This window comes from Saccopteryx leptura, chromosome 12 (genome assembly GCF_036850995.1).
Source record: "Saccopteryx leptura isolate mSacLep1 chromosome 12, mSacLep1_pri_phased_curated, whole genome shotgun sequence".
Taxonomy (NCBI): domain Eukaryota; kingdom Metazoa; phylum Chordata; class Mammalia; order Chiroptera; family Emballonuridae; genus Saccopteryx; species Saccopteryx leptura.
Genome location: NC_089514.1, coordinates 16,420,421 through 16,444,327, shown reverse-complemented (window position 1 = coordinate 16,444,327; position 23,907 = coordinate 16,420,421). Strand labels below are relative to the sequence as shown.

Here is a 23,907-nt window from a genome sequence, read left to right as displayed (position 1 = left end):
GCAGAGCATAAGCCCTAGACGGGGTTGCCAGGTGGATCCTAGTCAGGGCGCATGTGAGAGTCTGTGTTTGTGTCTGTATCTGCCCTACTCTTTTTTTTTTTTGTATTTTTCTGAAGTTGGAAACGGGGAGGCAGTCAGACTCCCGCATGCGCCCGACCGGGATCCACCCAGCATGCCCACCAGGGGGCGATGCTCTGCCCATCTGGGGGGTTGCTCTGTTGCAACCAGAGCCATTCTAGCGCCTGAGGCAGAGGCCACAGAGCCATCCTCAGCGCCTGGGCCAACTTTGCTCAAATGGAGCCTCGGCTGTGGGAGGGGAAGAGAGAGACAGAGAGGAAGGAGAGGGGGAGGGCTGGAGAAGCAGATGGGCGCTTTTCCTGTGTGCCCTGGCCAGGAATTGAACCCGGGACCCCTGCACGCCAGGCCGACGCTCTACCACTGAGCCAACTGGCCAGGGCCTGCTCTACTCTTACTTGAAAAAAACCCACCTTATTTTATTCCTGTAAAAGATAATGGTTTATCTTAGTGAAATAGACCTTTCTAATAGACCTTTTCCTTATAATTTGACAAGTGTCGAGGATATATTGCATTTTTAAATCACAAGATGGCCTTTGACTTTGTGGTAAGCTTTTTAAACAGATGTAGAGCTGGACATAAAGATGAATTTGATTCATTTCCAAGGTCTAATAGCTAGAGTGGGTTTAATTTTATCACAGGAAATTTGATAACTTTGCCTTTCTTTTCAACTTGAATTTAAGAATTTTAATTGATTTAACATTCCAGGTAGGAAAGGGCTATAAGCTTTATAGACTTCAATTTACTTAATATCAATTGCTTAAAAAAAAAAGAACAACAACAAAACAGAGTGAGAAATGGTACTATTGGAAATAGTACTTTTTGTTACCAAATATAGACATCACTGGGTTCTCATGGACTATGGATTTTCCTTATTTTGAGGCTAGTGCTGGAGCTCTTGTTTGTCAGTTTGAGGTAAAATGCTATCTTGATTTGTAGGTAATCAGTAAAAAGCAGTAAATTGGTGGTTACTTTAAGATAGTTAATCTTAGTTCCATATTAGTATGTTCCATTTTTTCCCCCAGTGGCTGGTGAGATATATCGACTATGGAAATACTGAAATTCTAAATCGGTCTGATATAGTTGAGATTCCTTTGAATTTGCAATCTTCTAGTGTTGCCAAAAAGTATAAACTTTGGGGACTACAGATTCCTTCTGGCCAGGAAGTGACCCAGTTTGATCAGGCAAGTCACAGATTTTAAATATTTTGTTAATGGAAATAAAACTATATGCTTGAAACAAAATATGAGTGTTATTAAATTTCATTAATTAAATATAAAAACCTGTATAAACAGTGAAAAATATGAATTATAGGGTAATTCAAAAGCAATTATATAACATGTTTATGCTTATCTTTTGCTAGGTAAACATCTTGACATTCAGATAAAAGTGGTATATGTGTGTATTTTATAGAATAAATATAAACAGTTTCTTCTGTTGTGAAAACTTAAAAGGAGAGTCTTTTTTTTTTTTTTTTTTGTATTTTTCTGAAGTTGGAAACGGGGAGGCAGTCAGGCTCCCGCATGCGCCCGACTGGGACCCACCCAGCATGCCCACCAGGGGGCGATGCCCGTCTGGGGCATCGCTCTGTTGTGCCCAGAGCCATTCTAGTGCCTGAGGCAGAGGCCATGGAGCCATCCTCAGTGCCCAGGCCAACTTTGCTCCAGTAGAGCCTTGGCTGTGGGAGGGGAAGAGAGAGAGACAGAGAAGAAGGAGAGAGGGAGGGGTGGAGAAGCAGATGGGTGCTTCTCCTGTGTGCCCTGGCTGGGAATCGAACCCTGGACTCCTGCACGCCAGGCTGACGCTCTACCACTGAGCCAACCAGCCAGGGCAAAAGGAGAGTCTTTTATATGATGGAGAAAATGATGAATATAATTATTTCATTGTTTTTGGCTTTTGAGAAATTATTTAAGTAAAAGTAATCTTTAACCTAGCCTTGGTCATAAATATCACACAATTCAAATTAATGGAGTTGTAAATTAATCTGATTTTATCATTTTGGCAGAGGCTCATACTGTTTGATGTAATTGGCAGTGATGTTCTGCTAATCTAGATTCTAGTTTGTATTCATTTCCATTAAATTTTGGGTTAGTAACCTAATTCTGGAAGATATCTGATAATTTTAAGGGTAGTCTTACAAGACTATCAGGGGTATGATGATGTCTTTTGGTGGCTGTTGCGACTGTTGAGGGTTATTACATTGTGAAATAATGAGATTTGTATTGGTATATTTAGCAGCTCAAATGACTTATGTGAAAAATAATTTAATCAGCATCATAAGGAACAGTATAATTCAAAACCTTCTATTTGCCTCTTTTTCTTTTTGAGAATCTTGTAGATTGTTGGGTATAGTTTTGTCTGCACTATAGTTATTTATAAGAAACATTTCTGTAGTTAGAACTCAGACTTTTATAAATATAGAGTAAAACATTATTGTAAAGCTATAAATTTTTGATTTAAAATCTAAAGTTCATTAACAGTTTTTAAATCTAAGTGTTTTGACCAAGGCAGGGTCTGGTTTTGAATTTCTTGCACACTTAGGACCCTAGACTCTTACATTTACAGACCTCTGAATTCATTTGCTCTCACTGTATTATTTTACAAATAATGATACTGGGTCTAGGACAATTAAATGACTTAAAGTCATAAAGCTAATTAGCCCTGTGAGTAGTATGAATGTTCATGTACTTCATGTACGTCCCCGTGCCTCCTGACTACCCAGAGTATGATTGATTTATTTTAAAAATGTGTAAGGCAACATGAAAAAAAGGTAAGTGTATGTTCTTCTTGTTTCCATAAATTGGTTATCAAACAAACATGATTTTAAGTTAATAAAACTGTAACTGCAACTAATTTCATTTTTTGAATAAAAACTCACTTTCAGGGGTCAGCGAGCATGAAAAAAAACTCACTACTCAAACGGTTAAGAATGAGCTCAGGCTAGAACTCGAGTTTGTTGCTATTCTCATAGTAAAATATAAAATTTATGTTGGTCGAAACATTTAAATCAAGAAAAAAAGTCATTAATTTATTAATTTCTTTAAAAAGTCCTATTTAAAAGTTAGTTTTGGGACCGAAGGAGTAAACTTTAGTTATCAAGAATGGTATGCATGTCTCATAGTTTCTTAATAGGTGGTACTATTTGTATTTGTGTGTTTCAATTCAATAAAAAGGCCACTGTTTGGAGTTGTACTAGTCACATTTACCACAATGAATGTTTTCTGTAAAAGAAGTTATTCTTGAATGTTTCTTCTTAGAAAGCCCATGATTAGCCATTATTTCTCAGCTCAAGGCTCAAAAGTAATTTCCTATATAAAGTTTTTGTTAGTATCCATCATCTGTTCCCCTGTAGCTGTTTTAGTCACTCACTGTATGTAAGACATGTAGAGTTGTAGTTTTTTTCTCTACAGATAGTGAGCTTGCTAGAGACAAGTATTTTATTCATTTTTCTATGCCTGTTCTTCCTGCTTCTGCCTGTTAGGTGCTTTTTGATGAGTATCTGGTTTATCTATCATTTGAACAGATGAATGCATAGTATGGATTCAGTTTAAAAAAAGAAAGAAAGAGCGAGCCTGACCAGGTGGTGGCGCAGTGGATAGAGCGTTGACCTGGGATGCTGAGGGCCCAGGTTTGAAACCCTGAGGTCGCCAACTTGAACGTGGGCTGACCAGCTTGAACTTGGAGTTGCTAGCTTGAGTGTGGTATCGTAGATGTGACCCCATGGTCGCTGACTTGAGCCCAAAGGTCGCTGGCTTGTAATCCTAGGTTGCTGGCTTGAGCAAGGGGTCCATGGCTCGGCTAGGACCCCCCCCCCCCATCAAGACACATGAGAAAGCAATCAATGAACAACTAAAGTGACGCAACTATAAGTAGATGCTTCTCATTTCTCTATCTCTCTCGCTCTTTTTCCTCTCTCTAAAAAAAAAGAGAGACACTTCAAGAGGGTATTCTGGGCATTGGAATACCTTCACTTTTTTTTAATTTAGAAATTAAATTTAGTGGGGTGACATTGGTCTAAGATCACACAGGTTTTAGGTGTCCATTTCTGTGGCACATGACCTTCATTTCAGCACATTTTTACTTTCATTTATTTATTATAATATTATTTACATTTATTTAGTGATAGAGACAGAGAGAGAGAGAGAGAGAAAGGGAGAGAGATGAGTAGCATCAATTCTTCGTTGTGGCACTTTAGTTCATTGATTACTTTCTCGTATGTGCCTTGACTGGGGGACAACAGCAGACCGAGTGACCCTTTCCTTGCTCAACTCAAGCCAGCGACCTTGGGTTCAAGCTGGTGAGTTGTGCTCAAACCAGATGAGCCCGTGCTCAAGCCGGCGACCTTGGGGTTTCGAACCTGGGTCCCCTGTGTCCTGGTCCAATGCTCTATCCACTGCACCACCGCCTGGTCAAGCCATTTCAGCATATTTTTAAACCAGCATTTTCACACCCATGCTTATAGCACAGCTTAAATTGATAGAATCATGATTACAAATTGCTAAAGATTAAATGAAGATTAAATTATGTTCTAATTTTTACTTAAAATTTTTTTTATGTAGAATTAGGGAATGAGAGCTAGAAATTGGAATTTGGGTTTGAGAATTTAAAGGCCTTTTAGCCTTTTTTCTAATATATCTAGACAAGATTAAGTAGACTACAGGGATGCTTTCTTGTTTCTGAATAAAGGTTACTGGTTTGGAAAACATCTTAGAAAAGTGACATTACCTTTTAATGATTGAAAGCTCAGTGTTTAGAGGGAGTTGGGTGGTGGGGGGCACAAAAGGGGTGTAAATGGGGACATGGGGGTGGGGGGTGAGGGTGTTATATTTAGTGGGACATTTGAATCCATGTGAACACAATAAATTTAAATTAATAATTAAAAAAAGAAAGCTCAGTGTTCTAAACCAATGACCAGATTTATTTGAAAGATAAATTTGATATATTTAAAATACCTAAATATGTTTAAAAATGCATACATACCTATATCAGTATATCTTCACACAAGATGTAATGGGAAATATAACCAATTTCTCACTATAAAAATCACATATTTGAAAATTTAAAAAAGAATATGCGGGATATATATTTATGATAAAATATATCTAAATACCCATGTATCATCCCAGGGGTCTCAAACTCAACTCAGCATGTGGGCCGCAGAGCAAGATCACAGCCGTTAGGCGGGCCGCACTAGGTCTACAAAAGGCAACTGTTACGCAACACTTTTCAGTGTCACAAAACGACCAGAAACTGTAGTTCGTGGATTAGTCTGCGGGCCGCACAAAATTGTTCGGCGGGCCACATGCGTAGTTTGAGACCTCTGAATTCTATTCTGTCATTCTTTTTGTTCTTTAGCACTTAGGAAAACTCAGAATGTATTCCAAGTTTAGTGTTCTGTCTTGTTGGTAAGAGTGTATCAAAGTAATTTTAGGAATTTTAATATTCTTGAGCTGTAAGAACGTTGTTATAAAAATTAGATCTTAAGATATATTTCAATTCCAAATATGTTTTAGGTAAATTTGTGCTTATTACACAGGATGGATAATAATTAAGAGTTAGCAAGTACATATTTAATTACTCATACAGCTTTTCATATGTCAGTTGTATAAATGTTAGGCCCTTAAAATTCAATGTAAAAAGGTTTTGAATTTAAGAATATCTATCTTAGATTCTGTAATTTCAATTTGTTGATTTTAAAGAGTGTTGATATTTTGTGCTCATTTGTTTTTTGCTTCTGCTCTTGTCTTTAAAGTCAGAGTATATACCTGATTCTGCCTTTAAAATACTTTAAGTTTTGCTGAGTTTTAGCACATTTTCTAGGTACCAAAAATTATTTTTATGTGTTGTAGCTTCTGAGGACAGTTGGGGCCAAATGGTCAACACAATCTCCTTGGTTTAAAAAAGTTATTTGAGGGTATTTGATACACATTTAAAAATATATAAATTTGGTGCTGTTGCAGGTATTAGCTGTACCTCAGCAAGTGTGTAATTGGAATATATTTATATACATATGAACATATATTTGCATAACAAGGTAAGACTACTTCTCTGTAGATATTTGAGAATGAGTAAATAGGATTGTTGGAAAAACTGTGTGGAAACAAAATAAATGAAGAAAAAACATGTGGCTGTAGCTGGTTTATGTCTTTTTTTTCTGTTTTTTTTTTAGGGCAGGACCTTTTTGGGGAGCTTGATTTTTGAAAAGGAAATAAAAATGAGAATTAAAGGAGCCTATCAGGATGGAACCGTGATTGCTCAGGCTGAGTACGGCACTGTGGATATAGGGGAAGAGGTGGTTAAGAAAGGATACGCAGAAAAGTGCAAACTCCCTTCCAGTACTAACACCAGGGATGAAGAAACTTCGGATCCTGGTCAGCTTGTTCTCAGGAACCTCAAAGGCCCTATTCCTTTGTGGGGGCATAGATCAAACCAGTCAACCTTCAGCAGGCCAAAGGGACGATTAAGTGGGAGGCAGACTCTTGACTTGAAGGATGAAAATGATGCAGAAAATCATGTGACATTTCCAAAGTAAGACTGTGGTGGGGTTTTTTAGTCTTACCTAATTTTTAATTCATGGTAGAAATTCTTGTCATAGTAGAAGTCAAGACTTCTGTTTTTAGAGTCTTCAGCTTTGGCAAGATTTTGAGGAATGATACTAATTATTTCTTTTTTCTCAAACATGTATTATTACTATTTTTATTATAGCAGAGGTGCTTTCATTAAAAGCCATTTTGAAAGAAAAATTATTCCCGAATTGTTTAAAGTTCACATACCAACTCTATGTCAACTCTTTTTTAAAAATTATTTTTTATTTTTCAATTATAGTTTACATTCAGTATTATTTTTTATTAGTTTCAGGTGTACAGCATGGTGGTTAGAAAATCATATACTTTACAAATTGTTTCCCCGGTATTTCCACCCGGCACCAATAACTGTGTTATTACATTTTCTATGCTGTACTTCATGTCTCCATGACTATTTTGTAACTACCAGTTTGTGCTTAATTCCTTCCCCTTTTTCACCCATTACTCATCCCTTCTGGCAGTGATCCGTCTGTTCTCTGTGAGTCTGTTTCAGTTTGTTTATTTTGTTCTTTAGATTCCACATATAAGTGAAATCATAGAGTGTTTGTCTTTCTCTGACTTATTTCACTTAACGCAATATCTTTTAGGTTCCATCCATGCTGTTGCAAATGGTAAGATTTCATTCTTTTATATGACTGAATAATATACCATTGAATATAAATGCCACAACTTTTTCTGTCTACTCTTCTATTGATGGGTACTTGGGTTGTTTGCATATCTTGGCTATTGTAAATTAACACTGCAATGAACATAGGGGTGCAGATAGTCTTTTCAATTAGTGTTTTGGGTTTCTTAGGATATTTTCTCAGAAATGGAATTGCTGGGTCATAAACATGCCAACTCTCTTAAGTACATTTATCAAAAATAGAATCTACCCCTAAATCTGAATTATTCAGGGGGAGCTAGAATTTCAGATAAGCTTTGAAGTTTTTTTCTGTGGCTTTAGGAACATTTTAACAAGTTTCAGAAAATTGCCTTTCTTTTTATCAAAAGAGAGGCTCTTTGTTCTTCCTGTGAAAACTTATTGTGACAGAATTTGATTATTACAAAAGGAGTTCACTTTTTAGATAATTTTTTTTTTTTTTTTTCATTTTTCTGAAGCTGGAAACAGGGAGAGACAGTCAGACAGACTCCCGCATGCGCCCGACCGGGATCCACCCGGCACGCCCACCATGGGGCGACGCTCTGCCCACCAGGGGGCGATGCTCTGCCCATCCTGGGCGTCGCCATATTGCGACCAGAGCCACTCTAGCGCCTGGGGCAGAGGCCACAGAGCCATCCCCAGCGCCCGGGCCATCTTTGCTCCAATGGAGCCTTGGCTGCGGGAGGGGAAGAGAGAAACAGAGAGGAAAGTGCGGCGGAGGGGTGGAGAAGCAAATGGGCGCTTCTCCTGTGTGCCCTGGCCGGGAATCGAACCCGGGTCCTCTGCACGACTTTTTAGATAATTTTGAATCATAAACTTGAAGGGGAAAGCCACATTTGATATTTGTAAGTACCAAATCATTCCTACTTCTGTAACAGGATCCAAGTCACGATGCTATGTGTTAGGTGATACAGCTATTTGTTGGGATTTTATTAATCCTTTAGGAACTAAACCAGGGGTCGGGAACCTTTTTGGCTGAGAGAGCCATGAACGCCATATATTTTAAAATGTAATTCCATGAGAGCCGTACAATATGTTTAACACTAAATACAAGTAAATGTGTGCATTTTATGTAAGACCAACACTTTTGAAGTATAATAAGTCTCTGAATTCTTTTTAATAACGTTGTTATGCTGTTGCTAACCAATGATGAATAAAGTACTTTTTACCATTAATGCGACTTCTGGTGCTGCATGGTTTTGCTGATAACTTTGTAGTCTGGTTGATACATGGTGAGGTTAAGCTTCATGCAGGCGTTGAGACTTCCATCTGTTAAATGTAATCGTAGGTTGGTCTTAACGTTCTTTAGAAGTGAGAAAGACTGCTCACATGCATACGTAGAGCCAAACATTGTCAGTACAGCAATACTCACATGCTGCAGTGTGAGGTATGTGATGGGAAGCGTGGTCCAAGTTTTGACAATCAGCTGGTCTGCAGGTTGAAGTTTTTTCATTTCTCCCCGCTTGTGTTTGCTCGCCAACTCTGCTTGCTGTCGTGCAAGTCTTTCCAAATCTTCATTCAGTGACTTGAACTTATTCATCCACATGTGTGAAGCCTTCAGGTCAGCAGCTTGTAGCTCAAAAATCTCTGACAGAGACACCGGGGATGTAAGTCAGGTTGGCGCTGTTCACTGCACACTTGTGTGGATGGGTGATGAACTTAAAAAGACGAGTGTGCTCATGAAATTCTCCAAAGCACACTTTGAATGACTGCAGGAGATTAGATGTGAAGCCTGCTAGCTGCTGGAGATCAAGATGTTGAGCAGGGTCACTTGCTGTGCGTGCATCTTTAAACTCTCCCAGTTTTTCAAAGTGTAGTAAACGACCTGTTTCAATGTCGGCGATGAAGAGTTCCAGCTTGTTTTCAAATGCAAACACTGCTTGTTGAAGGGATAAGACTGTATTTCCTATGCCTTGCATTTTCACATTGAACTGCTTCAGATGTTCAGTCATGTCCACGAGATAGTAGAACTTCAGGAGCCACTCAGTGTTAGCTAACTCAGGAGGCTTGACGTTTTTCATTTCAAGAAAAGTCCAGAGTTTGCTCAGACAAGCCGCGAAACAGCTGAGCAACACCCCTGTTTACAACCAATGCACATTGCTGTGCAGAAGCAGACCAGGATAATTATTCCCAACTTCATCCAGCAGCGTTTTAAACTGGCAATTATTTAAAGCTCGGGCAACAATAAAGTTGACCACCTGAATGACCAGTGACATCACCTCCCCAAGCTGCTCACCACACATCTGAGCACAAAGCACCTCCTGATGTAGGATGCAGTGAAAACTTAGGATGGGTCTCTTTTCATGTTCACGAAGAAGCGCTACAAATCCTCTGTTTTTCCCCACCATGCACGGAGCACCATCAGTACACAACGAAATAAGTTTATCCATCAGTAGATTTTTTTTCTTAAGCGAACTCAGTGAAAGACTTGAATAAATCCTCCCCTCTTGTTGTCTCTTTCATAGGCAAAACAGCAAGACTTTCTTCACGTAGTGTGTCACTGACAGCATACCTTGCAATCACGCTGAACTGGGATAAATGGCTTACGTCTGTTGACTCATCCAAAGCAAGAGAAAAGAATAGTGCTGCATTTATGTCCTTCACTTGTGTTGCTTCATTTTGATTTGTCATCATGATGGTACGATCGTGAACAGTTCTTGCCGACAGAAGCATGTCTTTTATTCATTTATCTTGTCTTTATCTGAAAAGTCGTCAAAAAGTTCATTGGCCACATCAAGCATGAATGTTTTGGCATACTCCCCATCTGTGAATGGCTTTCCGTTTCTCACAATTGCTAAAGCACCAGCAAAGCTAGCCAAATTCCAGTTGAGTCCAAACACGGAGTTGCTGCTGACTAGCTTGCATTCTGCACAGTAGCTCTTGACATGCTTTCTTCCTGCTGTCCCCTGCTGGATATTTCGATGCAATGTAGTATGGCGTGTGTTGAAGTGCTGCTTTATATTTGACCATTTCATCGATGCAATTTTATCATTGCATATGAGACACACTGCAGAACCTGCTCTTTCCACAAAGGCGAATTCCTCTGTCCATTCCTGCTGAAAAGTACGATACTCCTCTTTTTTCTTTTAGCCATCTTCGTCAAAAGCGTTTCTGCAATTAGCTAGCTGACTACTTGATTAAAAGGAGGGAAGTTTACTTCTTGACCTCACAATGACCCATGTATGTTACGCATTATCCAATAAAAATTTGGTGTTGTCCCAGAGCACAGCTGTGATTGGCTCCAGCCACTCACAACCATGAACATGAGTGGTAGGAAGTGAATGGATTGTAATACATGAGAATGTTTTATATTTTTAACATTTTTTAAATTAAAGATTTGTCTGTGAGCCAGATGCTGCTATCAAAAGAGCCACATCTGGCTCGCGAGCCATAGGTTCCCAACCCCTGAACTAAACTGTCTAATGTTGGAGGAGTGACAGGGAGGAAGAATTGGAAGAAACAGATACAGAGTGCATTTTACTATATTGTCTGGAGTTGATATTGCTTTGAAGAAGTTGAAATACATATATTTTGAGAGTTGGAAGCATTGTTTCTGAAGAAGGACTCCAGTTATACAATCTAGTTTGTATTAAAATATTTTTTAATAGGTAAGGTTTTAGGTAAAGGTTTTAGAGTAGTTTCCAAAGTTAACTTTAAGATATATTATGATACTATCTAGGTAAAGGTTTTAGAGTAGTTTCCAAAGTTAACTTTAAGATATATTATGATACAAAAAGCCTAAGATAATTTAGTTTAGATTTCCGATCTCTGTCAGCCTTACACAGTTTGGTTTTTATTTTTCTTTCTTTTTTTCAGTTTGGCTTTTAAAACGAGTTAATTTGTTTTTAACAGGGATTGTCTGGCTATTGCTGACTTTAATTTAGGGTCTAATGTCAGCCTGGCAAAAATTAAGCAGGACCAGAAACTGATTGAAGAAAATGAAAAGCTTAAAACAGAGAAGGAGAATCTTCTTGAAAATTACAAGGCATTAGAATCAAAAGTAGAACAGACTACCCAAGAACTGGAGGTATGGTATGTTCGATGGCTTAAGTCAAGTAAAGAATGACCAACTGGGAGATATGTATATTCATGTACTCTTTATTTGTTAAATTTTCTGTCATTTTCCTTTTCTTCCCTTTCTTTCCATCCTCTGTCATTCTCTCCTTACTTTGTTTTTAAATGAATTTTTTTCTTATACTCCAAACTAGTCACCTTTGGATTTTTTGGATGTTTAAAAGATGAATAATTTCTTATTTACATTTCCTCTTATATTCTTTTAAAAGCTATTAACTATGGAATTTTCAAACATTCCAAAAAGATAGAGAACTGAATGATTAATCCTTATGTACCCATCACTCAGTTTTTTTTTTGTTTTATTTTTTTGTATTTTTTCTGAAGTTGGAAATGGGGAGGCAGTCAGACAGACTCCCACATGCGCCGACCAGGATCCACTTAGCATGCCCACCAGGGGGCGATGCTCTGCCCATCTGGGGCGTCGCTCTGTTGCAACCAGAGCCATTCTAGCGCCTGAGGCAGAGGCCATAGAGCCATCCTCAGCGCCTGGGCCAACTTTGCTCCAATGGAGCCTTGGCTGCAGGAGGGGAAGAGAGAGACAGAGAGGAAGGAGAGGGAGAGGGGTGGAGAAGCAGATGGGCGCTTCTCCTGTGAGCCCTGGCCAGGTATTGAACTCGGGACTCCTGCACGCCAGGCCATTGCTCTACCACTGAGCCAACCGGCTAGGGCCCCCATCACTCAGTTTTTACAAGTATTAAATACATTGGTAATCTTTTTTTAAAACCTAAACCTCACCTTACCTGTGGTGGCGCAGTGGATAAAGCGTTGACCTGGAACACTGAGGTTGCTGGTTCGAAATCCTGACTTCCCTGGTCAAGGCACATATAGGAGTTGATATTTCCTGCTCCTCCCTTCTTCTGTCTTTCTCTTTCTCTCTCCTCTGTAAAATGAATAAAATCTTAAAAAAACCCCACCTAAACCTCTTATTTTAAAACAGACCACATTGTTAGTATGTATTTTATTGTATATGCTTTAGTATGTTTCTCTAATAGAAAAGAGCATAAAAAAGATATAATCATAACATTATTCATACTTAAAATTAACGATTTCTTAATATCATTTAGTATCATCAGTATTCATATTTCTCATATTATTCTGGGAGTGTTCTTCAATGGTTGGTTTCTTCTAATCACGATTCCATTTAGGCACATACATTGCATTTTGGTTGATAAAAGTTGCTTAATTTGCATCCGGTGTTGCTTAACAGGCTTCTTTATCTTCGTGCACATATTTCCTTGTATGATGGTTAGGTCTCCAGGTTTGCTTAGATTCAGGGCACTTTTCTCCCACCCACTATTCAAGAATATTGCTTGGTTTACAAATTTTGTAGTTTTTCTAACACCAAATGCATTTATTCCTACACTATATCTCCAGTACCAACTGGATGTCCTACAGTTCATTTTGACACTAAATATCAGGAATTAGCTAAGATGTCACAAGTGAAGGGCTCAGTCTCACAAGACTTACCCCACTTCAGTCACCAGCCACGAATCAAGTCCCAAGGCTGTGCACTCTTCTGCCTGGCCAACGATGAATTTGAGGATTCTTACGTTCCCTCTGCCTCCCCAAAACCCCCAGTTCAAAAATTCCCTAAAGCAGCTCCTGAAACTCAGGGAAGTGCTATACTTATGATTCTGGTTTTATTATAAAGGATATACCTGAGAAATAGCCAAGTAAAAGAAAGAGATGCTTAGGGGAAGTTGGGGGGTGGGGTGGGGATAGCGATGTTTCTTGATTGCCACTCTTCTGAGCCCATGGATTGTCCACCAGTCTGGAAGGTCCCCAAAACCTCATCATTCTGGTTTTTTTTTTAAATCAAGGTTTCATTACATAGACCTGGTTGATTAAATCATTGACCATTAGTGATTAGGCTTGGTCTTTAGCCGTTAAATCCATATGTAATATATACCTCATAAATCAAGGTTCTATCCACTATAATTCTTTTTTTTTTTTTTCTGAAGCTGGAAACGGGGAGAGACAGCCAGACAGACTCCCACATGCGCCCGACCGGGATCCACCCGGCACGCCCACCAGGGGGCGATGCTCTGCCCCTCTGGGGCATCGCTCCATCGCGACCAGAGCTGCTCCAGCGCCTGGGGCAGAGGCCAAGGAGCCATCCCCAGTGCCCGGGCCATCTTTGCTCCAATGGAGCCTTGGCTGCGGGAGGGGAAGAGAGAGACAGAGAGGAAAGAGGGGGGGGGTGGAGAAGCAGATGAGCGCTTCTCCTATGTGCCCTGGCCGGGAATCGAACCTGGGACTTCTGCACGCCAGGCCGACGCTCTACCACTGAGCCAACCGGCCAGGGCTATCCACTATAATTCTTTATCCAAGAACATCTTGCTAAGGGCATTTCAGAGAGACAGTTTCTTCTTAGCAAGTTGTTTTCTTTAGAGGTCTAGTTGACGAGTTGGACTAGACACCTGCCTTTCTTCTTTTCTCTGCGGTTCTCCTGTGCTCTTGCATTAAGAGAATAGATGGGTTGCAGGTCATCAGCTTTATGGACTGGAGATAAAAACATTTCTTGAAACCCAGGTAGTTCCTTGGTGCCTCTTTGCAGCCTGTCCTCTCTTCCACCTAGAGCAACCACTACTCGGATTTGTATCATCATAGTGTAGTTTTCCTGGTCCTTACTGTATACAAGTGGAATCTTCTGATACATACTCTGTTGCGTCTGGCTTCCTTCACTTAACATAATGTCTGTGAGATTTATTTTATGCTGTGTATATCAATAGCTTGCTCATTTTTATTGCTGATTAGTATTCCATTGTATCAGTATACCACAGTGTGTTTACCCATTCTCTTGTTGATGGGCATTTCAGTTGTTTCCAGTGCTTGGCAAGTACAGTGTTTACCAATGCAGCCATCTTGTTCTTTTTTTTAAAAAACCATACTCATTATTTATCTGATTTTCAGTTTGTCTTTTTTTTCAGAGACAGAGAGAGGGATAGATAGGGACAGACAGATAGGAATGAAGAGAGATGAGAAGCATCAATCATCAGTTTTTCGTTGCAACACCTTAGTTGTTCGTTGATTGCTTTCTCCTATGTGCCTTGACCATGGGCCTTCAGCAGACTGAGTAACCCCTTGCTCGAGCCAGCGACCTTGGGTCCAAGCTGGTGAGCTTTGCTCAAGCCAGATGAGCCTGCGCTCAAGCTGGTGACCTCGGGGTCTCGAACCTGGGTCCTCCGCATCCCAGTTCGACGCTCTATCCACTGTGCCACCACCTGGTCGGGCAGTTTTGTTTTTAACAAGTAGATTAATAGTTGACATTTGAGAAACAATCTAAATTCAGAATTCTTTTAGATTTAAATGACTCATTTCATCAATACTTTATAGTTCTTATCTATATGTAATTCATTAGCAATTTGTAAAAAAATTTGCTTTATAGAGTCTCTGGAAGCCATTAGATTTTCAAAGATGAACAACTTTTTATTTTCATCCTTCTATATTGTAGATTTGTATAATTTTTAAAGTAATTATTCTAATAATCACAGTGGATAGAAACAGTTAAGAGCAAACATCAGTGATTCTTCATGGTCACCCTGCGCAATAAAGGGAAGTAGAAGAGTATGAGGATACTTGAGGGTAGCCTACTATTAATAAATTTCAGAATATGGTGCTGTTTAACTGAGAGAATCTGAGGACTGGTGAGCATGTATAAATATTGAACATAAGTTCTATGTTTATATAATATCTGATTTATAATATTATTGGAATAAAATTACCAGGTCTTTATTCATCTCACAGCTCTATACAGTGTTTTTTGAATAATCATGGTAGACATACATAAAGACACCGCTAGGGATCAGGGAGTGGAATCTAGCTTGAGTCAAGGAAATGATTTTTTTTTGGTTCTTTTCTAGTGCAGAGTGACATAAGACTTTACTAGAAAACAAATTTTCAATGATAATAATTTGGTTTCTATGAAGATCTTTTATTTTTTAAAAAATATAAGTATTAAGACAAAGTACATGACATTTTGTTCCTATTTGGCTTCTAATTAAGATGAAATATAAGTGTCTAATCTATGTGAAGACAGGAGATTGGAATAGATTATCTTTTTCAACTAATAGGAAAATCAATGTTTGTTACCCTGTGGGCTAACATGTTTTTAACCTTTAAAATTTAATTCTAAAAATTACTGAAATAACAGTAGAAATATATTTCCCTATTTAGGTCTAACTAGGATGTGCTTGTTCTTTGTTGCAGCAAGAGAAAGCCACTACCCTGGATTTGACTAAACACTTAGAAAGCACTCTGAAGGCTCATGTCGGCACTCGAATGAAAAATCTGGCAGCTAAGGTTGAAATATTGAAAGAAATTAGGTAGGTAAAAGCATATTTTGAAGAAGGATAATTTAAAATAATTGCTAATTAGTTGGTGCTGTTTAAGTTGTATGCTCACCATTTTTGCTTTGAAATTTAATCTATATTTTTATGACTTTAAAGGGAGAAACTAAAAATAGTCCTGAGACAGATTTTGTAGTGTTTTTGTCAGTGGTATGTTGTTACTACAAGGCATTAATATTGTCCTAAAGTCATCTATGAGAGAGAAATGAAAAAATCAGCAGTGGGGAATTACCACGTCCAGTTGTTTTACTTGATGTTATTTTCAGGCCTGTACTGAAATTAAAGATTTCCGTAATCTAAATTACTTAATTATACTGTGTCTCAAGGAAAAAAAAAAGGGATCATCATGAAATCAGAAGAAAAAAAATGGATTAAAAAAAAAAGAAAAAAAATGGATCAGCAAGTCTTGTGCAGAGTTTATTCAGCATTTCTCAGATTCTGTATGTGAACTGTGGAGGCATTTTGTCTTAATAGAGGATTGCTTATTGTCAATTAGGAGGAGGAATTTGTTCTACTTTTCTGAAATGTAGATAAAATAGTTCTCAAAACAACCTACTTCTCTTTTCAAACTACACACAGAACTTAAAACCAGTTGTTCATTTTCTGATGGGCTGTGGAACACTAAGAGGTTGCCCTGAATGAGGACTGCTATGGTGGTCTTTTGTCAGTGAAAACTTATATTCTTCAGCATAAATCCCTCAATTGGCATTTGGTTCATAAGTGTCTAAATAGTTTGAGTATTCTGATCCCTCTATAGGCCAATCAGCCTATAATGCACTACCAGAAATTAAGTGGCTACACTGGCAAAGCTGTGGAACAGACTTTGGACTAAAACAATCCAATATATTTCAATCCATATTTGAGGGAATAAGGTGTTCCTCAGATGGTGGCAGTCTAGCTGGAAGCTAGAGAAAGAGTATCGATAGGCTCTGTTGGTTTTGCTAGATGACCTGCTTCTTTGATTGCTTTTTCCCCCTTTAATTTCATTTCTAAACTCTACAGATGCTGTCTGCTTATTAGTGTACAAGGGTTAATTGTATCCTAAGATGCTTGTATTCTTGGTAAGCAGGGTTAGCGAAATCTAAAATTTGTGAAAAGATATTTACAAATCTAATTGTAGACAAGAATTGAAGGTCCATTTGATATCTTTTAAATTCTTCAGACTTTTGATGTTTTATATAAAGGTTTTAAGTATATATTTTTTCTCAAATATATTTAATTAAAAGTTTATTTTATCAGTTATTTATGATTTTATGTACAGATTTTAGAAGTACTTCTTTATAGCTAGTTTTGTAAATAGTAACTTTAGGCCATTACTATTTAAGTGCAATTTTTTCTCATAACTTAAACATTTTTTGCTCTTTTCCTTTAAAAAAAATTTTTTTTTAAATAGACGTGTTAACATCGGTGTTCGTTTTGGAAATGACCTTTCAGATGCTATACAAATGTTGGATGAAGAGTGCTTTACTACCCCAGTTTCTTTGAATGAATTAGAGATAATTTGGGCAGAATACAGTCTGACTCAGGAGAAGATTAAAACTTGTCAAAATGTGGTGGGTCAAGAATTTTTCTCTGTTTTTTATCTGTTGAACATGAGATAGCTTTTGAGAAGGCAGGACTACATATACTGTAATGAAACTTTGCATGAAATTTTAAGTTTTACAGTACCTTTATAGTCATCATTTGATTCTTTTTATTTCTTGTAAGAAAGGTAGGAAATAGGGTTAACAAAAGTTTTACCATGTTGCATGAAAACTTGACCTTTGGTTAATTCCCTCTGTTCCCTTGGTAATTTGATAAAATGATATTTTAGTCATGTTACTAGGCAACTTTGTGTAAGTAAATAAAAGCCCTGATTGGTAAATTGTATCTGGACTGGGAGGAATTATAAAAAACAAATACTTGGTGGAATTCCTGCTACTGGGCATACTTCCTGAGGGACCCTGGAGCTGCACTTGTAAGAGATAGTTATTGAGAGGCACGAGGCTTGTAAACTAGGGAAGCTCCCACACCTGTTAACAAAGGTCTTGTGTTTTATGCTGCAGCTGTGGGCTCTGCCTACTATTAAATGATATCTAAACCACCCATTGTTGAGAGGTGGTTATTTGTGGGTAGGGTAAGAGGGTAAGAGTATGAAGAATGGAATATTTCATAGGCATTCTTTATTGGGATAAGTGCAAGTATGTTTATTTCCTCTTAAGGTGTTTTTCTTTTTTCTTTTCTCTTTTGTTTAGTTTATTATACTGAGCTGAGCAGAACTCCTTGTTTGTAATATAAAGATATTTGGCGCAACAACAATCATAGCTTTCCATAGTACCGATGAGTTTTATACTTGTGTTTGGAACTGTCCAGTGTTAAGTATTGGTAGTTTCTGCCTCTGGGGGTTGTACTCTGAAGTCTTGTTCCTTCTTCATACTCATCGGTCAGCTGGCAACCCAACTGGCTTGGAATGAACAAAGTGAACAGGATAACTAGGCCTCTGAAAATGTCACAAGTGTTTAGGTTGGAGAAGGGTTAGATTTGGGTTATTTTACATATTAGACTCTAACTGGTCACTTCTGATTATGGAAAGAAAAAAACAGAAGTAATACTTTTTGAATCTCTGAAACACTGGCAATGCTATAGGTACTTATATAAAGTTTTTCTTACACTAACTTTTTAAAATTGAATTTATTGGGGTGACATTGTTTAATAAAATAGGTTTTAGGTATACAATTGTGTAACACAGCATCTGTGATTTCTCTTGTGCAGGGATCCCCAAACTTTTTACACAGAGGGCCAGTTCACTGTCCCTCAGACCGTTGGAGGGACAGACTATAAAAAAAACTGTGAACAAATCCCTATACACACTGCACATATCTTACTTTAAAGTAAAAAAACAAAACAGGAACAAATACAATATTTAAAATAAAGAACAAGTAAATTTAAATCAACAAACTGACCAGTATTTCAGTGGGAACTATGGGCCTGCTTTTGGCTGAGATGGTCAGTGTCCGGTTCCATATTTGTCACTGCTAGCCGTAACAAGTGATATGACGCCTGCATCCCGTGTCACTGGAAGTAGTACTGTACGTGAACGATGCCGCGCTTTGCGTGTCCAATGAAAGAGGTGCCCCTTCCAGAAGTGTGGCGGGGGTGGATAAATGGCCTCAGGGAGCCGCATGCAGCCTGCGGGCCGTAGTTTGGGGACCCCTGCTCTTGTGTGTTCACCACCCCAAGTCAAGTCTTCTTCCATCACCATTGGTCTCCCACACCCTCTTCTTTTATACTGACTTTTAAAATGGCCACTTTCATTCCTGTTTTATAAATGAGGAAAGTGAAGCCCACAGGGTTTAAGGGAATTTCTCAAGATTTACATAAGATCTAAATGATAATATGGTTGATTGCGAGGTGCATTCTCTTTCCATTTAAACTGTACTGCCAGTGTTAAAATATATCATTATGTAGTTTATGTAATAAGATAAAAAAACCTACTTTTAAATTTTTTCTTTTGTTTTTGTGGTTTGAGTGAGAACAAGTGATTCAGGACAGAAGGAGAGGGCCCTTTTTTTTTTTTTTTTTTTTTTTTTTTTTTTTTTTTTTTTTTTTTTTTTTTTTTTTTGTATTTTTCTGAAGTTGGAAACGGGGAGGCAGTCAGACAGACTCCCACACACACCCGACTGGGATCCACCCAGCATGCCCACCAGGGGGCGATGCTCTGCCCATTTGGGGCATCGCTCTGTTGCAACCAGAGCCATTCTAGTGCCTGAGGCAGAGGCCATAGAGCCATCCTCAGCGCCTGGGCCAACTTTGCTCCAATGGAGCCTTGGCTGCAGGAGGGGAAGAGAGAGAGAGGAAGGAGAGGGGGGGTGGGTGGAGAAACAGATGGGGCTTCTCCTGTGTGCCCTGGCCGGGAATCGAACCTGGGACTCCTGCACGCCAGGCCGACACTCGACCACTGAGCCAACCGGCCAGGGCCAGGAGAGGGCTTAATGTAGCTCTGGGACTTGGTACTGTAGGAGAACCAAAAACATTTTTTTAAAGCAAATATTTGTTTCTGCTTCTCATGTTTCAGGACTTTTAGGCTTTGTTGCTCTAAAGTTCATTTGATTGCTGAAGAGTGATTTTTTGATAAATAGAGTCATAATTGCCACTCAGAGTTGACGTGTTCCCTTACTGTAGTTCATTTAGGTTTTAGTCTGGATTTCATTTATATATTTTGCAGTTTAACTTGATTGCTATGTATATTTATGGTGAAAGAGAGTTTCTTTTGTCTTTACAGTTATAAAATGGTCTGTTGAGCTTTACCAAAAAAGGAATATTCTAAAATTCAATCTTTTGAGTGTATGTGACACACGTTGTTGTAGGTAGTGGAGACACACATGATTCTCTCTATGTTGCTTGGGAATAGGGTAGAAATGTAAATAGATAATATCAATGTAGTTTCATAAGGACTATACTAGAGGTAAAGAATGCATAAGGTTCTTGGATATCTGTCATGTATCTATTTCCAAATATAGCCTCTTGGGCAAGTAAGAGGTTTTATCAGTAGATAAGTCAGTAGAGATTGACCAAATCTTGAAGGATAAGTAGATGAAGAACATGAGGATGGGAGGGTAGTAGGAGGGAAGGAGTGTGTGATTAATAATAGGAACGTGTATAATTTTATTAAGAAAAATATTTCATTGTTGTGGAAATAATGGGAAAAAATAAAGATTAGCGAAGTAGGATTGTTGAATTTAAATGTCTTATTTCTAATTAAGGGAAAGGGAGCCCTTTGTCAGTGTGTTGATCTAAGGAGAGAGGTATTTGTCTGAGTTGCTACTATGTTTGGAGATTGTAATACTAAATTTTACTATTTTTTAGGAGATCAGTTTTTTTGTGTCGGTCAATGTGTAAAAAACACTGTATGTGTTTATCAATGACGGTGGTTCTTCTTCCTCTGCCTTCAGGATGAAGGGAGCGTTTTGATCGCCAGGAGGAATGAAGTGCAGCAGAAGCTGCGCACGGCAGTGGACACCTTCATTCTGGAAGTGCAAGAGTTACCTCTGAACAAACGCTTGAAAACATTGCAGGTTGGAATCGAAAAGGAGATGAAATATTCATTACGTTATACATTAAATACATGTACTTATCATTTGTGAGGTGAAATCAGCGTTTACCTTGAGACTTCAGATAGTACTGATAGCTGCAAAAATTTTTCTCTTCTTTGATGAATCTATTTCATCCTAATGGAATTAAAATTTAATGTGAATATATTTAATGTGTTTATGTATATATGTGTATCTATTGTGCAAACAAGGTAAACCGGTTGTGCTTGCTAGAGCTGCATTCAGGGGGAAACCGGAGACAGGAGCATAGCAGTCATGTGAGTCTCTGATGCCCGTTCCGTTACAGCAGAAAGTCCAGGAAGACCCCATGTCAGAGTTAGGGAGAGGAACCTGACCCTTCAGCTGTAGGGCTGTTAAGATCCATGTTCAGGGTAATACAATAGCTATATGATGTTGTGGAACCTTGTCTTTAGCCCTATCCTTTTTAAAAATTAAAAAAAAATTTTTTCTTAAGTGAGAAACGGGGAGGAAAAGTGACAGATTCCCACATGAACCCCGACCAGGATCCACCCGCCCAAGCCCCCCAAGGGGTGATGCTCTGCCCATCTGGAGCCATTGTTTCGTGGCTCAGCCACTGAGCTATTTCAGCACCTGAGGTGAGGCCATGGAGCCATCCTTGGTGCCGGCCCAATGAGCCATGGCTGCGGGAGGGGAAGAGAGAGATAGAAAAAGAGAAGAGAGAGGGGATGCCGTGGAGAAGCAGATGGTTGCTTTTCTTGTGTGCCTTGACCAGGAATCGTACCCAGGACATCCACATGCCAGGCTGATACTCTAACGCTGAGCCAACCGGCCAGGACCTTAAATTTTTCTCTAAAGGGCCTCATGTGTTTTCTTTACTTAACTCTGAGATATTTATATTTTTGGTTGCTTTTGTGAATATTTTGCTTTCCATTTTCTAGTTATTTTTGATGGTAGTATAGGAATACTACTAACTTTTATTTATTGACGTTACTCTTGCAACTCTGCTGAACTCTCTCTTAGTTGTCAGTTTTTTGTTGATACCCTTTGGGATCTCTTTGTGGTCATATAATTTGAAAACAATAATCCTCTTGTATTCCTTCTGCCTTTTATATATATATCTTTGAATTTCTACTGCTTTGGTCAGTATCTTTCATACCAAGTTGAGTAGTAGCTGTATCCAACCTATAAATCTGTCTTTGAATGGGTAACTTGATCAATTTACATATTTATAATTACTGTTTTATAAGAATTTATTTCTGTGATTTTTTTGTGTTTCTGTTTATGATGGTTTCCTTTTCTCTCCTTTTCTACCTTCTCCTCCTAATATCTTAGAACAGGGGTCCCCAAACTACGGCCCATGGGCCGCATGTGGCCCCCTGAGGCCATTTACCTGGCCCCGCTGCACTTCCGGAAGGGGCACCTCTTTCATTGGTGGTCAGTGAGAGGAGCATAGTTCCCATTGAAATACTGGTCAGTTGGTTGATTTAAATTTATTTGTTCTTTATTTTAAATATTCTATTTGTTCCCGTTTTGTTTTTTTACTTTAAAATAAGATATGTGCAGTGTGCATAGGGATTTGTTCATAGTTTTTTTTATAGTCTGTCCCTCCAACGGTCTGAGGGACAGTGAACTGGCCCTCTGTGTAAAAAGTTTGGGGACCCCTGTCTTAGAACATGATCACTTGTCTGGGTGGGTCTTCCTTCTCTGTATCTACCTTCCAAGAACCAACTCACTGAACACCCACAATTGTTAAGGATTTTAGTTCAAGATTACTATGCATGGTATATGTGTTAACTCACATAACAAACTTTAGAGTTATTTTCTCATTCTTATTTTGTAAGTTGCTGTATGTTTTTTTGGTTTTCTCTATGTATTAGAGTATTTTTTTTGAGTGCTTTCGAAGAGCCCTTTGTGGTTGACTTTGTGAGGTAGTAAATGTCTCAAGATATCTTATTTAAACAATTATGTACATGTAAACACTTTAAACAGTTGTTTAAAAAAAACAGTTGTTTAACTGGCTATAAAATATTAGGTCCAAAGGCTATTTTTTTTTCTTTAGAATAATTAGCCATTGACTTCTTGTTTTCGTAGTGTTAACATCAGTATGATTTTTGTTCTTCTGTGATCCTTTAATGCCCCTGTAAGTCTTGACTTTGTTCTTTAATTGCACTAAAACATATTTAAGTTTATATTTAATCTTAGGTTAGTCTGAGGTTTTATAGCTTTCTTTAACTTGAGCAAGTACTTGATAATTATTTGATATACCGTCTCCCTTTTCCCTCGCACTTCACTTACTTTTTTCTCTTTCTGGGACTTTTGTTAGATGAATATTTAAACATTTATCCTCTATATTTTTAACTGTTTATCTATTTTTTTTCTTTTGATACCTTTCTTTGTCTTTTTGAAAGGACCCTTGACTTAACCTTCTAGCTCACTTATTGGTTCTGTGGCCAGTCCCTTCTGCCATTTAGCCAGTCTACTGTGTTCTTTATTTCAGAGATTATTTCTTTCATATTATATAACTTCAGTTGGTTATTATTTATAACTACTTGGTTTTGCATTGTGTTTCCAGTATTCCTTCCGAGAATATTTGTTACGCTTATTTTGAGCTATTACTATTATCTGGGTCACCACTGATTTTGCTTCCTTTTTTTGTGGCAGAGACAGAGAGAGGGACAGAGGGACAGACAGACAGGAAGGAAGAGAGATGAGAAACATCAATTCTTCATTGCGGTTCCTTAGTTGTCCACTGATTGATTTCTCATATGTGCCTTGACTGAGGGCAGGGGGCTTCAGCAGACTGAGTGACCCCTTGCTTTAGCCAGCAACCTTGGGCTCAAGCTGGTGAGTCTGTGCTCAAACCTGATGATCCCGCGCTCAAGCTGGTGGCCTTGGGTCTCGAACCGGGTCCTCCATGTCCCAGTCCAATGCTCTATTAACTGTGCCACCGCCTGGTCAGGCAGATTTTGCTTTCTTTTTATAGGGTGGCTTAGTTTGTTAGATTCTTTTCAGTGTTGATAGTGGTTAGAACTTTCATCCTTCCCTGTACCTCCCATTGAGATCTTGACTTCCCGTGGAGAACTACAAACTATCTTAGGTCCTTGCTATTGTGCAGATACAGGATAGTGTGG

At 38.5% G+C, this 23,907-nt stretch overlaps 1 protein-coding gene across 2 annotated transcripts in view; it reads left to right on the top strand.

Annotated features, from left to right (window-relative positions):
- The window catches only part of STK31 (serine/threonine kinase 31), an 80,057-nt gene that overhangs the window by 19,652 nt on the left and 36,498 nt on the right, over positions 1-23,907 (top strand). For both annotated transcript variants that reach the window (XM_066354013.1, XM_066354012.1), the window contains exons 5-10: positions 1,101-1,259; positions 6,245-6,603; positions 11,155-11,329; positions 15,586-15,701; positions 17,119-17,278; positions 20,657-20,779. In XM_066354013.1, the coding sequence (XP_066210110.1) occupies positions 1,101-1,259; positions 6,245-6,603; positions 11,155-11,329; positions 15,586-15,701; positions 17,119-17,278; positions 20,657-20,779 (1,092 nt within the window). The remainder of the gene's footprint in view (positions 1-1,100; positions 1,260-6,244; positions 6,604-11,154; positions 11,330-15,585; positions 15,702-17,118; positions 17,279-20,656; positions 20,780-23,907) is intronic.